At 44.7% G+C, this 17,477-nt stretch overlaps 1 protein-coding gene across 9 annotated transcripts in view; it reads left to right on the forward strand.

Moving 5' to 3' along the window:
- The window catches only part of VPS35L (VPS35 endosomal protein sorting factor like), a 150,176-nt gene that overhangs the window by 24,885 nt on the left and 107,814 nt on the right, over positions 1-17,477 (forward strand). For all 9 annotated transcript variants that reach the window (XR_010152569.1, XR_008539754.1, XR_008539756.1 and 6 more), the window contains exons 7-8: positions 1,149-1,277; positions 11,369-11,453. Coding sequence is in view for 5 of the 9 variants with exons in the window: in XM_016929579.4 (XP_016785068.2) it covers positions 1,149-1,277; positions 11,369-11,453 (214 nt within the window). In the remaining 4 variants the exon portion in view is untranslated. The remainder of the gene's footprint in view (positions 1-1,148; positions 1,278-11,368; positions 11,454-17,477) is intronic.

A 17,477-nucleotide genomic window follows, 5' to 3' on the forward strand; every position in this document is an offset into this window, starting at 1 on the left:
GCTGGGATTACAGATGTGAGCCACCATGCCCAGCCTACTCTTATTTCTTTAATAAAGCGTTTTTCACTTTGAATTGTAGGAAATATACATATAAACCTTTGGTTCCAGGTCTCATCATGTGTGTTCGCATGACCTTCACTCCTGTGAGTTGTGTGAAGAGCCTCTTAACAATAGCCCAGGGTTAAGGAGCATTTACTGTGCGTCAGGGACCGTGCCAAGTCATTACCTACATGGTCATTTCATCCCCATGACGATCCCTTGCTCAGCTGCCGAGGGTTTTTGCTATGGTTGTCTTTCTGTCCTGATTACTCTCTCCTTGGTCTAATTAACACCCCCACACTCTGCAGTACCTGTACTCCCCTGAGAGTTTGTCTCAAGTATCACTCCTCCAGGAAGCCATTCCTGATCCCCCCATCACAGTTTACAGTCCATTTCTTTGTTACCATATTTTTTCCAGTCTGAGATGTACCATTTCTCTCACATTTGAATATCTCTGAAATTGGGGTATATGTTCCTCAGTTGGTTCCTGTCAGTGATCAGCATATTTTTCTTCCTTAGTAGCCCGTGAAACAGTTGCGCTTTTTTCAATGGGCACCTCAGATCCAGTATCTGTGTCCCCATAGAATTGTGTTTTCTCCTGAGCATTTATCTCAGTTTGAGTTAATATCCGTCTGTCTTCAGAATCTTAAGCTCCATTAGTGCTGAAATACGCTGTCATGTCTTATTGCTTGGGAATCTTGAGCAAAAATGTCTTTGTATCTCGATCATCTAGTCCCATGTCCTGCACACAGGGGGCCCACAGTTGGTTGAATGAGGTAAGTCTTGTTACCTCAATTCACAGATGAGGCTGTGAGAGGAAAATAGCTTACCCAGGGTCACACAGCTACTTGGTGTCCAAGCTGGGAGGTGGCTTAGGTCTGACTTGCTTCCAAGGCCAGCCTTTCAACCCACAGCACTCTGTCCATCTTTGTCAGAAAACTCAAAAGAACCTCTTTGATTGCAAATTGCAAGGCAAAGCTGTCAATCCTGGCGGGGATATGAGGAAAATTTAGAGACCAAAACTCAGCCAATACCTAGTATTCTTTATAAGGGTGTAGTCGAGCAATGTTTTTCCTGCTATGCCTTCACCTTCTGCCTTCTCCCCACAGGGTTCCCAAAAGGAGCTGTTGAACTTGACTCAGCAGGATTACGTGAACCGCATAGAGGAGCTCAACCAATCGCTGAAGGATGCCTGGGCCTCAGACCAGAAAGTGAAGGCTCTAAAAATAGTCATCCAGGTTAGCTCTAGTGATCCCCCCGCCCCCACCCAGAATTTCCTATGTAAAATTCCACTGTGAGACTTAGAGTTTTCAGGGGCCTACCTGCAGGATCTTACTCTTGTTTTTTCATCCCTTTCTTTTTCATATACTTCCTGTGAAAAGCCATGATTATGAATCTGTGTTTTTATGAGACGGCTAATCCCAGGGTTACCACGTGCAGCTGCACAGGTTGTGCACTGCACAACTCCAGGAAGCACTCTTCACCCTAGGTTACAGAACTGATGATACCCCATGTGTTGTTCATTACATTAACCATGGTGCAACCCCTGACACATTTATGATTTGTACACACTAAAGATTGAGCAACTTTCTTTCGGGATTCCTTGACCGCATTCGCTTGGTGTCTTTGGGATTAATGACGTGTGTCCCTAATAAATGAATATTTCAGACATATTATGCATGCTTATGTGACAAGGAGAAGAAGTTTACAGCATTGGGAGAGGTACATACATTGAATCTTCTTTGTTGATGAATTTGTTAAGCCAGTGACAATTCTTGAACCACAAGAACAAGTACTATGTGGAAAACAGCTTATATTTCTTGGTCCTAAAGATCCTGCTGTCTCAGCAAAATGTGCTCAGAAGCATATTTGGAAAGGAATAATTCATTAAATTATCATTTTCAGAGCAGAGTCAACAAAGGATTTCTGAACTGCCATTTTAGTTCAAAAGGACAGATCCCATTCTCATTCCATGTTATGATAATGTGACATTTGTTTTCTCACCTGTTCTTTTGAAAGACAGGAGAGTCCGGGAGTGTTCACACTGGACACTTGAAGTCTTTTAAGATGACTCCTTGTATAGTAGGGGTGATTTCTTTGGTGTTTCATGATGGGAGGCAAACCCACGCCCGTTTCTCTTCAATCACTGTTGTTAGTTTACAGAGTAAATAGTCCCGAAGGCCAGGCCTCTCATCCTGGAAGCCCGTGGAGAGGGTTGCTTGCTGAGTGTCTCGAGTGAGAAACTATCTGAACTAACAAGTACTTCTTCACAATATTTGCATTGGCAGCATCTCTCCATAGATTATTGTAGTTTAGAACTGTGTCTTCTAAGAGGTTTACATCTGGGGGAGATTTGATTCATGTCTTCACAAACAAAATAATCATAAGTGTGTTTCATCAACTCCACATCTGGCTAATAGTAACGACTCAACAATACATTAAGGACTGCCTTCTTTATCCAAAAGACATAGTTAAGGCTGGGCACAGTGGCTCACATCTGTAATCCCAGCATGTTGGGAGGCTGAGGCGGGTGGATCACTTGAGTCCAGGAGTTTGAGACCAGCCTGGCCAACATGGTGAAACCCGTCTCTACTAAAAATACAAAAATTAGCCAGGCTAATTTGCTATACGGTAAAGTTTTTTTGTGTGTGTTGGGGGGGTACCCAGTGGCTGCTTTACTAAGGCATATTTTACATATCATAAAGTCCACCCATTATAAGTGTGTAATTCATTGATTTTTTTTTACTAAATTTATAGAGTTGTGCAACTAACACGCAATCTGGTTTTAAAACATTTTTATACCTCCCCAGATTCCCCCAAGCCTGTTTGTAATCAAACCCCACTGCCATACCCAACCCCAGAAAACCACAAGTCTGTTTTCTGCCTCTATAAATCTGCCTTTCCTGGATATTTCATATATATGGGATTATTCAATAGATAATCTTTTGGATCTGGCTTCTCTCACATAGTGTAATGTGCCTTTTTAATTGATACATAATAATTCTACATATTTATGGGGTACAGAGTGATATTTTGATACATGTATCCCGTGTGTAATGATCAAATCCAAGTAATTAGCATATTCATCACCTCACACGTCTCTGATTTCTTTGTGTTGGGAACATTCAAAATCTTCTCCTCTAGCTATTTAAAAATACACAATAAGCTGGGCCTGGTGGCACACCCCTGTAATCCCAGTTACTTGGGAGGCTGAGGCATGAGAATTGCGTGAACATGGGAGGTGGAGGTTGCAGTGAGCCAAGATCGCACTACAGCACTCCAGCCTGGGTGACAGAGTGAGATTGTCTCAAAAGAAAAAAAAAAGAAAAGAAAACAGAAAGAAAAGAAAGTACACAATAAATTTTGAACTATAGTCACCCTAGGTGCTATTGAACACTAGAAATTATTCCTCATATGTAGCTGTAATTTTGTACCTGTTAACCAACCTCTTTGTTCTCCCCTTGCCCCTACCCTTCCCAGCCTCTAGTCGTCGCTGTTCTACTCTCCACTTCTATGAGCTCAACTTTCATAGCTCCCACATGTGAGTGAGGACATGCAGTATGTATCTTTCTGTGCCTATTTCACTTAACATGATGGCTTCCAGGGTCATTCGTGTTGCTGTGAATTACAGAGTTTCATTTTTTTATGGCCAAATAATATTCCTGTGTGTGTACCCTGTTTTCTTTATCCATTCATCCATTTATGTACATTTAGATTGATTTCATATCTTAGCTATTGTGAATAGTGCTGCAGTAAACATGGTACTGCTGGTATTTCTTTGATATACTGATTTTCTTTTCTTTAGATGATAACCTAGTTGTGGGATTGCTACATCATATGGTAGCTCTATTTTTAGTTTTTTGAGAAATTTCCATACTGTTTTCTAGAATTGTTACACTAATTTGCATTTCCACCCACAGTGTGTAAGAGTTCCCTTTTTGGCTGGGTGTGGTGGCTCACGCCTGTAATCCCAGCACTTTGGGAGGCTGAGGCAGGTGGATCACCTGAGGTCAGGAGTTCGAGACCAGCCTGGCCAACATGGTGAAACCCCATCTCTACTGAAAATACAAAAATTAGCTGGGCATGGTGGCAGGTGTCTGTAATCTCAGCTACTTGGGAAGCTGAGGCAGGAGAATCGCTTGAACCCAGGAGGTGGAGGTTGCAGTGAGCCAAGATTGCACCATTGCACTCCAACATGGGCGACAAGAGCAAAACTCTGTCTCAAAAAAAAAGAGTTTCCTTTTCTCTGTATTCTTATTAGCATTTTTTTCTTTCTTTTTTTTTTTTTTTTATTAAGAGATGAGGTTGCCCAGGCTGGGGTGCAGTGACTAGTCACAGGCATGATCATTCTGCATTACAGCCTAGAAGTCCCAGACTCGAGTGATCCTCCCACCTCAGCCTCCCAAGTAGCTGGGACTATAGGCACATACCACCATGCCCAGCCTATTTTTGTCTTTTTGATAGTAGTCATTTTCATGTGGTTTTCATTTGATGATTCCCCTGATGATGAGTGATGCTGAGCATATTTTCACATACTTGTTGGCTAATTTGTGTATCATCTTTTGAGAAATGTCTCTTCAGCTCTTTTGTCCATTTTTTAATTGGATTATTTTCTTTAGCATAATATGTTTGAGGTTCATCCACATCATATTACATGTGGGTAGTTTGTTCCTTTTTACTGCTGAATCGTATTCTAATGTGTGGTTATCTTAACAAGTCGATGGGCATTTGGGTTGTTCCCACTCTCTGGCTGTTATGAATAATGCTGCTCTGCACATTTGCGTACAATTATTTGCGTGGACTTACATTTTTATTACTCTTAGGTAAAATTTTAGGAATGGAATTGCTGGGTCATATGGTAAGTTCGGATTAACTTGATGAGAAACTGCCAAACTATATTCCAAATGGCTGCACCATTTACCTGAGGGTTCTAATTCCTCCACATCTTCTCTGACACTCGGTATTGTCCATCTTTTCTTCTGTTTTCTTTTTTTTTTTTTTGAGACAGGGTCTCTGTCACCCAGGCTGGAGTGCAGTGGTATAATCATAGCTCACTCCAGCCTCAAACTCTGGCCTCAAGTGATCCTCCCGCCTCAGCCTCCTGAGTAGCTGGGACTACAATTGGCCACAACCACGCCCAGTTTATTTAAAAATTTTTTTTTGTAGAGACAGGGCCATGCTGTGTTGCTCAGTCTGGTCTTGAACTCCTGGCTTCAAGTGATCTTCCCATCTCAGCCTCCCAAAGTGCTGGGATTACAGGTCTGAGCCATCACACCTGGCCTATCAGTTTTGTTATAACCCTCCTACTATCCTAGTGGGTTTGAAGTGGTACCTCATTGTGGTTTTAATTTGTATATCCCTAACAGTGATGTTGAGCATCTTTGTACACGCTTATTGGCCATTTGTGTATCTATAGTGAAATGTCTATTCAAGGCCTGCCCATTTAAAAATTGTGCTATTTGGTTGAGTTGTAACAATTTTTTTTTTTTCCTTGGGAGACAAGGTCTTGCTCTATGACTCCAGATGGAGTGCAGTGGTGCCATCACAGCTCAATATAGCCTTGACCTCCTGGGTTCAAGTGATCCTCCCACCTCAGCCTCCCCAGTAGCTAGGAGTATAGACATATGCTGCCACACCCGGCTAATTTTTAAATTTTTTGTAGAAACGGAGGGTTTTACTTTGTCATGCAGGCTAGTCTCAAACTCCTGTGCTCAAGCGATCCTTTCATCTTGGCCTCCCAAAGTGCTAGGATTACAGGCATGAGCCAATGCACCTGGCCAGTTGTAACAATTCTTTATATATTTTTGACACTATTTCTTTGTCAAGTATAGGATCTCCTAGTCTGTGGCTTGTCTTTTTGTTTTCATAATTGTGTCTTTGAAGTGTGGAAGTATGTATGTGTATATTTATTTATTTATTTATTTATTTGAGACAGAGTTTCGCTCTCATTGCCCAGGCTGGAGTGCAGTGGCATGATCTCAGCTCACTGCAACCTCCGCTTCCTGGGTTCCAGCGATTCTCGTACCTCAGCCTCCTGAGTAGCTGGGATTACAGGAGCCTGCTATCACGCCCAGCTAGTTTTTGTATTTTTAGTAGAGATGGGGTTTTGCCATGTTGGCCAGGCTGGTCTCGAACTCCTGACCTCAAGTGATCCACCTGCCCCGGCCTCCCAAAGTGCCAGGATTACAGGCGTGAGCCACCGTGCCCAGTCAGAAGTTTTTACTTTCAGCTCCATTCTCAATTTTCTCATTTTAGCTTATGCTTTTGTAGTTGTATCTAAGAACTGTTTGCCTAGCTCAAGGTCATGAAGATTTTTTTGTTTTCTTCTAGAAGTGTTATAATTTTAGCACTTACATTTAGGTCAATGGTTCATTTTGAATTACTTTTTATATATCCTATAAGGTAAGGATCTAAATAATTTTTTTGCATGTGGAGCTACAGTTGTCTCAGCAACGTTTGTTGAAAAGACTATTGTATTAGTCCATTCTTGCATTGCTATAAAGAACTACCTGAGACTGGGTAATTTATGAAGAAAAGAGGTTTAATTGACTCACAGTTCTGCAGGCTGTATAGGAAGCATGGCTGCGGAGGCCTCAGGAAACTTAAAATCGTGGCAGAAGGCAAAGGGGAAGCAGGTACATCTTTCCATAGCAGAGCAGGAGAGAGAGAGAGAGAGAGAGAGAGAGAACAGGGAGGTGACACAGGTTTTCAGACAACCAGATCTCATGAGAACTGTCTGACAGGAACAGCAAGGGGGAAGTCTGCCCTCATGGTTCAGTTACCTCCCACCAGGCCTTTCCTCCAACACTGGGGATTACAATTCGACATGAGATTTGGGTGGGAACACAGAGCCAAACCATGTTAACTATGTTTTTCTCTACTGAGATCTTGGCACTTTTGTTAAAAATCAATTGACCAAGGCTGGGCGTGGTGGCTCATGCCTGTAATCCCAGCACTTTGGGAGGCCGAGGTGGGCGGATCAGCTGAGGTCGGGAGTTCAAGACCAGCCTGACCAACATGGAGAAACCCTGTCTCTACTAAAAATACAGAATTAGCTGTGTGTGGTGGTGCATGCCTGAAATCCCAGCTACTTGATACTCAAGGTTGAGGCAGGAGAATCACTTGAACCCAGGAGGCGGAGGTTGCGGTGAGCCAAGATCGTGCCATTGCACTCCAGCCTGGGCAACAAGAGTGAAACTCCGTCTCAAAAAAAAAAAAAAAAAAATTAATTGACCACTGGTGGCAAATTCAGACTACTTAAAAAACAAAAAAACAAAAATCAATCGACCATAAATGTAAGAGTTTATTTCTGGACTCTTACTGTCATTCTGTTGATCCATAAGTCAATCCTTATGCCAGTTCCACATTGTCTTTTTTTTTTTTTTGAGACACAGTCTTGCTCTGTCACCAAGGCTGGAGTGCAGTGGCGTGATCTCTGCTCACTGCAACCTCTGCCTCTCAGGTTCAAGCGATTTTCATACCTCAGCCTCCCCAGTAGCTGGGATTATAGGTGTGCACCACCACACCTAGCTAATTTTTGTATTTTTAGTAGAGGTGGGGTTTCACCATGTTGGCCAGGGTGGTCTCGAACTCCTGACCTCGAGTGATCCACCCACCTCGGCCTCCCAAAGTGCTGGGATTAAAGGCATGAGCCACTGCGCCTGGCCAGTTCCACATTGTTTTGATTACTATGGCATTATAGCAAGTTTGAAACTGGGTAATATAAGTCTTAATGTATGTATGTATGTATTTATTTATTTATTGAGACAGAGTCTTGCTCTGTTGTCCAGGCTGGAGTGCAGTGGCATCATCTTGGCTCGGCTCACTGAAACCTTCACCTCCCAGATTCAAGCGATTCTCCCACCTCAGCCTCCCGAGTAGCTTGGATTACGGGCATCTGCCACCATGCCCGGCTGATTTTTGTATTTTTAGTAGAGATGGGGTTTCACCATGTTGGCCAGGCTGGTCTCAATTCAAACTCCTGACCTCAGGTGATCCACCCACCTTGCCCCCCGCAAAGTGCTGGGATTAAGGCATGAGCCACCACGCCTGGCCTGGGTCGTATAAGTCTTTTAACTTTTTTCCTCTTCTTCTTTTTTTAAATTATTTTCACTGTTCTGGGCCCTTTGCATTTCTGTATGAATTTTAGGATCAGTTTGTCAATTTTTACAAAATAAAAAAAACCTTCTGGGATTCTGACAGGGATTGCATTGAGTATGAAATCATTTTCTGATGCATAAATTTTGCCATCTGTTGATGAGTATCTGGCTCTGTTCTTTTTTCACTACATGGACAATGTCGCTGTGAGCACGCTTGGTCACGTCTGCTGGTGCCCATGTAAAGCTTTTCTCTAGATAAGAGCCTATACCTAAGAGTAGAACTGCTCTGTGCCTCTTCAGCTTTTCCAGATAATGCTAAGTTATTTTCCATAGTAGCTGTGCCAGCATACGCTTGTAGTAGTATGTGGGCGTGTGAGAGTCTGTGCTATTCAACATTCTACCACCATTTGGTATGAGCAGATTTTCTATTTTAATTTTTCCAGTCATATTTTCTTGTGGTTTTAATTTGCAGTTCCTCGATTACTAATAAAAATGAGCATCTTTTCACATATTTATAGGCCATTGGGGTTTCCTTTTCTGTAAAATGCCCTTTGCTGATTTCTTTTGCCCATTTTTCCATTTTGTTATCTGTGTTTTTCGTACTGAGTTTTGCAATTTTTAAGATGTATTCTGGATAGTAATGGTCTACTTCTTTCCTTCCTACTCAGGTCATCTTTGAATGTATGCATTTGTTGTGGCTATTCAAATTTTTTTAACCTTTTTTCTGAGACAGATTCTTGCTCTGTCTTCCAGACTGGAGTGCAGTGGGGCGGTCTCGGCTCACTGCAACCTCTGCTTCCCTCGCTCAAGTGATTCTCCCACCTCAGCCTCCTGAGTAGTTAGGGCTACAGGCACACACCACCATGCCTGGATAATTTTTGTATTTTTTGTAGAAACTGGGGTCTCACTACATTGCCCAAGCTGGTCTTAAACTCCTGGGCCCAGGCGATCTTCCTGCCTCAGCCTCCCAAAGTGCTGGGACTACAGGCATGAGCCACCATGCCCAGCTGGGATTTGTATTGTTAACACATACCTGGGTTACCTGATTCTTATCAGACAAGTTTAGGAAGCGGCACCAAAGCTTTAAAAACTGTGGCATCTTCAAAACAGTAATTTAAAAAGTAACTTCAATTTATAAGATCATTATAGCTTTAACTTTGGATTAAAAACAAAATCTTATTCCTGTTGTCCTTTATAAAATATATGTTTTATGAAACCAGCTTGGGAGAAAATCAATGCACAGATGTTTGGGAAGCCCCAGCTGTGTTTAATTTGAAATCCTCTGTTTAAATTCTCTCTCTCTCACCTCACCAGTGGGCAGTAACTCATCTCTGAGAGACTGTGCAAGCCCAGCTCTGGGTAGAACTCAGAGATGTCACATCCCTAGGAACCGAGAACTGTGTATTGTAAACAGTCTCCGAGATTTGGAGTTGTTAGCTTTTTCCAGCCTTGAAATCTCATGGGGGCAGTTGTTTAAGTTGGAACTCTCACAAAGGGCATATGAAAATCGCAGAGCGAGGTGTCAGGAAATGGAATTCCACATACATCCAGTTGCCACGTTTGGTGTCAGCACTATTGTTTTTACAGCTTACATTCCCGCTCCCCCCGCCCCCCCCGCAAATAACATCTGGGCTGTAAGAGGATGTTTCGCAAATCAGACACGTTGTTTACTTTTAGGCCTGTAATGCTATGGAGAAACTTGGTGACTCTAACAATTTAGATGTTGGGTAACAACACCAAACTGAAAACACATGTCAACCTATCTCTTGACATGGTGAACGTTCTCACCATTCTCTGCATATTGGAATTGCATATTAAATTATCCTTTCTAAATGTCTGAACATCTTTTTTTTAATTTTTAAATGACATTTTTCTGAGGGTCAACCATTGGGGTGATGAAGTGTGGCAGTTATTTAATTCCTTATGCTGACTTTTGAATTTGTAAAGTCTTCAGGGCATGGCATTAAATTTAGTTCTTCAAAGTAGAAAGAGCTTTTCTGTTTCTGATGATAAAAGATAATCGAAGGTGTTTGGGGCCACATTGTGTGACTGCGGTCTTCCATTAAGAGTCCTGAACACTAAATAGCAGACGAGTACTCAAAAAAAGAGTTCTGAACATGTTGGCCGGGTGCAGTGGCTCATACCTGTATTTCCAGCACTTTGGGAGGCTGAGGTGGGAGGATTGCTTGAGGTCAGGAGTTCAAGACCAGCCTGAGCAACATAGTGAGAACCTGCCTCTACATAAAATTAAAGAAAAAAAATTAGCCAACCATGGTGGTACATACCTGTAGTCCCAGCTACTCGGGAGGCTGAGGCAGGAGGATTGCTTGAGCCCAGGAGTTCATTGCTGCAGTAAGCTATGATTACACCAATGCACTCCAGCCCGAGCGACAGAGCAAGACCTTATCTCTAATAAAATAATAATAAAATTTAAAAAAATTAAATAGTCCTGAACATGGCTGTGACCCTTTGGCATGAATGAGAATGTAGAATTCAGCAATTCCCCGCAAAGCTGAAATGTTTTCAGCATTGAAGGTCATATTTCCAGAGTAACATGTATTCATTGAAGCTTATGTTCCTTTTAGGGGGGAATTTGGGACTGAGTATAAATAATCAGTGTGAGTTTATGAAGCCTTGGGGATTTACTTATGGGGTCATTTCTTAGAAAAGAATGTTTAAGGATGCTGATCACCCTGAAATCAACAGAAGAAGCCAGTCTGCAAAGCAATTGAACAAAGATGGGGCCACAGATGAGGACTGTGATGAGAGAGATGTCATTCACTTCTCTCAGTGATTTTGAGTGCTTCCTGGTTCAGTATACAAGCAGGAGTCTTTTGGATAAGGCTTTCCTGAAGAAGGTGATAGTGTATTTTCTTAAGAGACTGTGTTATGGGCGGGGTGCGGTGGCTCACGCCTGTAATTCCAGCACTTTGGGAGGCTGAGGTGGGAGGATCACTTGAGGTTGGGAGTTTAAGGCCAACCTGGGCAACATAGCGAGACCCCATCTCTACAAAAAAAAAAAAGAGGTTCTGTTGTAAGCAGAGTCCGGCTCTCTCTGTCAAAAGCACAGTGGTTTAGCTTGTCATTGTATGCTCAGTGCCTCACACAGGCCTTGGCACATAGTAAGTATCTCAACTTGTTTATAGAAACCATTAATTTTTCAGATCTGGAGTGTCCTACCCATACCAGACATGCCAGAGTGAATTTTCTCTTTTTTTCTCTTTTTTTAGTGTTCAAAGCTTCTTTCAGACACCAGTGTTATTCAGTTCTACCCAAGCAAATTTGTCCTTATCACCGACATACTTGATACATTTGGTAAGTACCTGTCATATGCATCTTAGATCTAGGAAATGTGTTCGTTTTGTCAAGAATTGGGTGGTAGAGTTACTGTAAATTAGGTTCTGCTGTGGTTTAAGTTATTAAGTAAGTCATGGGAGAGATCAAACCATTCCCCCCCACGCCCATTAATAAGGGCGCTATTTTTGAAACATTCTAAAATTTCTAAAATTTTATTTTTTCTTCTTTTTTTTTTGAGTCAGGGTCTTGCTCTGTTATCCAGACTGGAGGGCAGTGGCGCAGTCATGGCTCACTGCAGCCTCAAACCCCTGGGCTCAAGCCATCTTCCTGCCTCAGCCTCCTGAGTAGCTGGGGCTACAGGCTCATGCCACCGTGCCCAGCTAAGTTTTTTTTTTTTTTTTGGTAGAGACAGAGTCTCGCAGTGTTGCCCAGGCTGCTCTCAAACTCCTAGCCTCAAGTGATCCTCCTGCCTTAGCCTCCCGAAGTGCTGGAATTACAGGCATGAGCCACCATGCCTGGCCTGTTTTTCCTAATCTTGTGATAGACTAGTAAAGTGAATGAGTGAAGCAGGGCAGGCTGGGGGCACTAAGTAGCATGGGTCCCTTGCCGTCTCACAGGCACCTGAAACTGAACTTGGCATCTGTTCCCAGCCCTTTCTCTTTTCCCACTGAGTTTCTGTCTCCAGGAATGGCACCACCATGTACCCAGTTGCCTGAGCTGGGAATCTGAGCATCTTCCCCCACATGCCCATGTCCAGTCACCAGATTCTTCGGTTCAGCCTCCTAAAGCTCTCCCCAGCATGTCTATTTTTTTCTTTCTTCACTGTTAAAATTTTTTTTTTTTTTTTTTGGAGATAAAGTCTCTGTCACTCAGGCTAGAGTACAGTGGCGTGATGTTGGCTCACTGCAACCTCTGCCTCCGGGATTCAAGTGATTCTCCTCCCTCAGCCTCACCAGTAGCTGGGATTACAGGCACGCACCACCATGCCTAGCTAGTTTTTGTATTTTTAGTAGAGATGGGATTTCACCATGTTGGCTAGGCTGGTCTCAAACTCCTGACCTCAAGTGATCTGCCCGCCTCGGCCTCCCTAAGTGCTGGGATGACAGGCATGAGCCACTGTGCCCAGCCTCACTGTTAAAATTTTAATCCTAGCCACAGTCCTCTCCCACCTGGATACCTTTCTGCATCACTGTGGCTGCCCCTAGTCCCACACACCACCTCACAGGTAGAGAGACCTTTTGGAGCCAGGTAGAAAGGTTTTGACTGAAGAGAATAACCTGGAGGAGCAGGAGGCCCCTGTGCTGCTTGGCAGTGGTTGGTTAGGCCAGAACATCGTGCCATTAGCAGTTTGCTCAAACCATGCAGCCCTCTAAGCTGTATATGATGTGCCCCACAGCAAGGCACCCCACCAGAACTAGGAAATAGGGGCGCCTTCTGAGAGCTGAACACGTGGAAGATCAGAACAGAGACATTCACTGTCTTACAGGGACTAATGGGCTCCCAACCCAGCAAATCTTATCTGTAACCCATCGAAAGATATAATGTGTCAGAAAGCAGACTATCAATCTGAGAGACTCATTCATTTCTGTGCATCCCAGTCCTGTCCAAGAGACCGGAGGCCTGAGTGCGCTAGCTAAAACAAGTGACAAGAAAGCTAACTAACCTTGAAAAAGTGGGTCTTTATTGGCTTATGCTGAAAAGTCCAGGGGTAGTTTGGCTTCAGGTGCAGCTGGATCCAGGAACCCAAACAGTGTCATTAAGACCTTGCCCTTGGGCCGGGCATGGTGGCTCATCACACTTGTAATCCCAACACTTTGGGAGGCCAAGGTGGGTGGATCATCTGCAGTCAGGAGTTCAAGACCAGCCTGGCCAACATGGTGAAACCCCGTCTCTACTAAAAATACAAAAATTAGCTGGGTGTTGTGGTGCGCACCTGTAGTCCCAGCTACTTGGGAGGCTGAGGCAGGAGAATTGTTTGAACCCAGGAGGTGGAGATTGCAGTGGGCCAAGATCACGCCACTGCACTCCAGCCTGGGCGACAGGGCGAGACTCCGTCTCCAAAAAAAAAAAAAAAAAGAAAAGAGAAAAAAAAAGACCTTGCCCTTGGTTGGGTGCATTCTCGAGCTTCACAAGCTGTCCTCAGCTTCTGCTAGCTTTATTGCTAGTGGTCCCAGGGCATGGAAAGAGCTACTTTCTCCAAGCATTCCCACAGAAGTTTCAGAATCCCATCTTATTGGCCTGGCTTGGATCACATGTCAGTCCCTGAGCCAGTTGTGTTATCTGGGGGATGAAATGCACTGATTATCCAGGCCTGGGTCACCCCAAAACTAAAACAGTGATACAGTTAGCAGAAGAAAGGGGAGTGGATGCTACCTGGGCAAAAAGAAGAGATGTCCCAGCTGACAGATGAGCCCTGATGGGTTCAGATGGCCCGGAGAGGTGGTATCAGGCTCTCTGCAGGCCACTAGGGAGGTGTCAGCAAATAGAAGGGATAAAAATCCTTGCCTTGGCTAGGCACAGTGGCTCACGCCTATAATCCTACCACTTTTGGAGGCTGAGGTGGTTGGATCACTTCAGGTCAGGAGTTCGAGACCAGACTGGCTAACATGGTGAAACCCCATCTCTACTAAAAATATAAAAATTAGCCAGGCTTGGTGGCAGGCACCTGTAATTCCAGCTATTTGGAAGGATGAAGCAGGAGAATCGCTTGAACCCGGGAGGTGGAAGTTGCAGCGAGCTGAGATCGCGCCGCTGCACTCTAGCCTGTGCCACAGAGCTGAGATTTCGTCTCAAAAAAAAAAAAAAAAAAAAAAAAGAGAAAAAAAATCCTCACCTTTGTGGTGCTTATGTTTCCAAAAAAGAGAATTTACAAAACAATTAAGTCAACCCAATTGTATGTTAGACAATGATCCATGCTATGGAGAAAACCAGAGTGGGGTGAGGGGGTGAAGAGGAATGGAGGGAATTAGGTGAGGGGGTAGGGGTGCAATTTTTAGTAAGGTGCTCAGAGGAAGCCTCGTTGAGAGGTTACCTGAGCAGGTGCTTGAAGGCGGTGAGAGGGGAGAGGTGAGCCCTCTGGGTCTATGGGGTGGAGGCCAGGGGCAGAAGAGGCCAAGGAACAGCTTGTGCGGAGATCCTGGGGTGGGAGCATTGGGAGCATGCCAGGCTGGCCTGAGAACCAAGGAGGCCAAGAGAGAGGCGATGAGATGAGCCCGGGAGAGGGGCAGAAACTGACATGGTCAGAGATCATGGTGGCCTTGGGGGCCACTGGAAGGACTTGGGCTTTGACTCTGACTCTGAGGGCAGGAGGGGCCACCAGAGGGTGTTGAGCAGAGGAGGGAGGTGATCCCACGTGGGATTTAACAGGCTCCGTGTTGAGACTAGACTGTAGGGCGGGGGTAGAGCCCGGAGCCTGTGGCAGCACTTGCGGTGAGAGGCAGGGGTGGCGTGGCCCCGGGAGGCGGTGGAGATGGTGAGGAGACACCCAGGATGGATGAGGGCTTTAGGTTCTCAGGTTAGATGTCAAATCATACACTGCTGGTCCTTGACGTGTCCATGCACACAGCTTACCTTCGGCGAGTGTGAGGCCCTCATTGGTGGGGAGAGGCTGGTGGCTGTGTCTGGCTCCCCTGGCAGTCTCATTCCTCCCGTGAATTAACCTCTTGGCCGTCTGGTTCCCTCGCCCGCCTCTCCTAAGTTTCTTTTGTATGAGTCAGCTTTCCTGAGCAAGATTAGCTCTGAGACACTGATTAGCTCTATCCTGCAAGCCTGGCCAGACCCAGACAGCTCACTCACCTTGCAAGAACTCTGGGCAGCCACTCTGCCAGCTCCTGCCAGCAGCGCTCCAGCCCCGTCCTGGACTCGCCGGGCTGTAGTGCAGATGCTGCTGTCCTTGTTGCGTCCCAGAAAACAGCTGGGCTGGGAATTGGGAACAGCAGTGGTAAACCTTCAACAGATGATGACCTTGGACAGACTGTTTAGGTGCTTTATAGATATTAAGTCCCGGCCAGGCGCAGTGGTTCACGCCTGTAATCCCAGCACTTTGGGAGACCAAGGTGGGTGAATCACAAGGTCAGGAGTTCAAGACCAGCCTGGCCAATATGGTGAAACCTCGTCTCTACTAAAAATACAAAAATTAGCCGGGCATGGTGGTGGGCACCTGTAGTCCCAGCTACTCGGGAAGCTGAGGCAGGAGGAAAAAAAAGGTATTAAGTCCCATAATCTGCATAACAGCCCTATGAGATGGGTCTGGTTGTTGTCCCCATTTTATAGATGAGGAACCTGAGGCTTGGAGAAGGAAAGTAGCTTGCCCAGGGTCACCATCATAGTGAATTGCAGAGCTGAGGCTCAACTAGCTCTCTGCAGTCAAAGCACCTACTTTATTTCTCTTTATACATTGCTTATGGGGGAATGCATATACCATTTTGTTTTTTTTGGGACAGGGTCTCACTTCATTGCCCAGGCCACAGTGCAATGGGGTGATCATGGCTCACTGCAGCCTTGATCTCCTTGACCCAAAGGATCCTCTTGTCTCAGTCTCCCAAGTAACTGGGACCACAGGTGTGTGCCACCATGCCCAGCGAATTTTTTTTGTTTGTTTGTTTGTTTTGTTTTGTTTTGTTTTTTTAGCAATGGGATCTCACTGTGTGGCCCAAGCTGGTCTCAAACTCCTGGAGTCAAGCCATCCTCCCACCTTGGCCTCCCAAAGTGCTGGGATTATAGGCATGAGTCACTGCACCTGGCCTAAATGCATATACATTTAACCCAACAGTTTCACCTCTGGGAATCTATCCCACCTGTAATAGCAAACTATAAGAAGCAACTCAAGTGGCCATCAATAGGAGCTAGCTCAATAAATTATGGTGTGTCTGTATAGTGGAGTACTAGTGGCTCTATGAAATGAAAAGGCGGGGCATGGTGGCTCACACTTGTAATCCCAGCACTTTGGGAGGCCAAGGCGGGCAGATCACTTTGAGCTTAGGAATTCAAGACCAGCCTGGGCAACATGGTGAAACCCGTCTTTACTAAAAATACAAAAATTAGCTGTGCGAGGTGGTACACGCCTGTAATCCCAGCTACTCGGGAGGCTTAGGTGGGGGAATTGCTTGAACCTAGGAGGCAGAGGTTGCAGTGAACTGAGATCAAGCCACTGCACTCCATTCTGGGTGATAAAGTGAGACTCTATCTCAGAAAAACAAACAAACCAACAACAACAACAACAAAACAACAACAAAGAAGGGAAGGAAAGGGCCGGACATGGTGACTCACACCTGTAATCCCATAATCCCAGCACTTTGGGAGGCTGAGGCAGGAGGATAACTTGAGTCCAGGAGTTCAAGACCATCCTGGGCAGCATAGCAAAACCCCATCTCTACAAAACATTAAAAAAAAATAGCTAGGTTTGGTGGTACAAACCTATAGTCCCAGCTACTTAGGAGGCTGAGGCAGGCAGATTCCTTGAGCCCAAGAAGTTTGAGACTGCAGTGAGCTATGATGGTACCACTGCACCCTAGCAAAAGTAAGACCCTGTCTCAAAAAGAAGAAAAAAAAAAAGAAAGGAGGAAAATGTAGACTACATGTTGGTATTCTCTTGTGTCTCCCTAAGGAGACATTAAAATGATAGCCAAGAAACCGATAGAAGTGGTTTCTCTCAGAGGGTGTGCAGGGCAGTGAGGTGGATGGGATGGGCCAGGAGAGAAACTGCGCTTGGTACCTTCTGCAGCTTTTTTGAATTTTGAACCAAGGGAATGTTTTACCTATTCAAAACCAAACATTCACACAGAGTAGCCGCTTTCAGCACAAGGTCCCCGTCCTTCCTCTCCACTTCAGAATGGTGTTCCCAGGGTGCTGTTGTTTAAGTCTATTGTGAATAATATTCCTCAGGACTGTTGAGGCAGCCTGCATGGACAGATGCTCAAAGAGTCTTTATTAAGGTTTGGGGCTAATGAGTGTTCACTTTATAAAAAAGGAGTGAAACCCTGACTTGCTTGGTGGAAATGTAGAGTCCTGAGCTCCATTTTTCTGCACATGGTCATTACTCTG

This window comes from Pan troglodytes, chromosome 18 (genome assembly GCF_028858775.2).
Source record: "Pan troglodytes isolate AG18354 chromosome 18, NHGRI_mPanTro3-v2.0_pri, whole genome shotgun sequence".
NCBI classification, from domain to species: Eukaryota; Metazoa; Chordata; class Mammalia; order Primates; family Hominidae; genus Pan; species Pan troglodytes.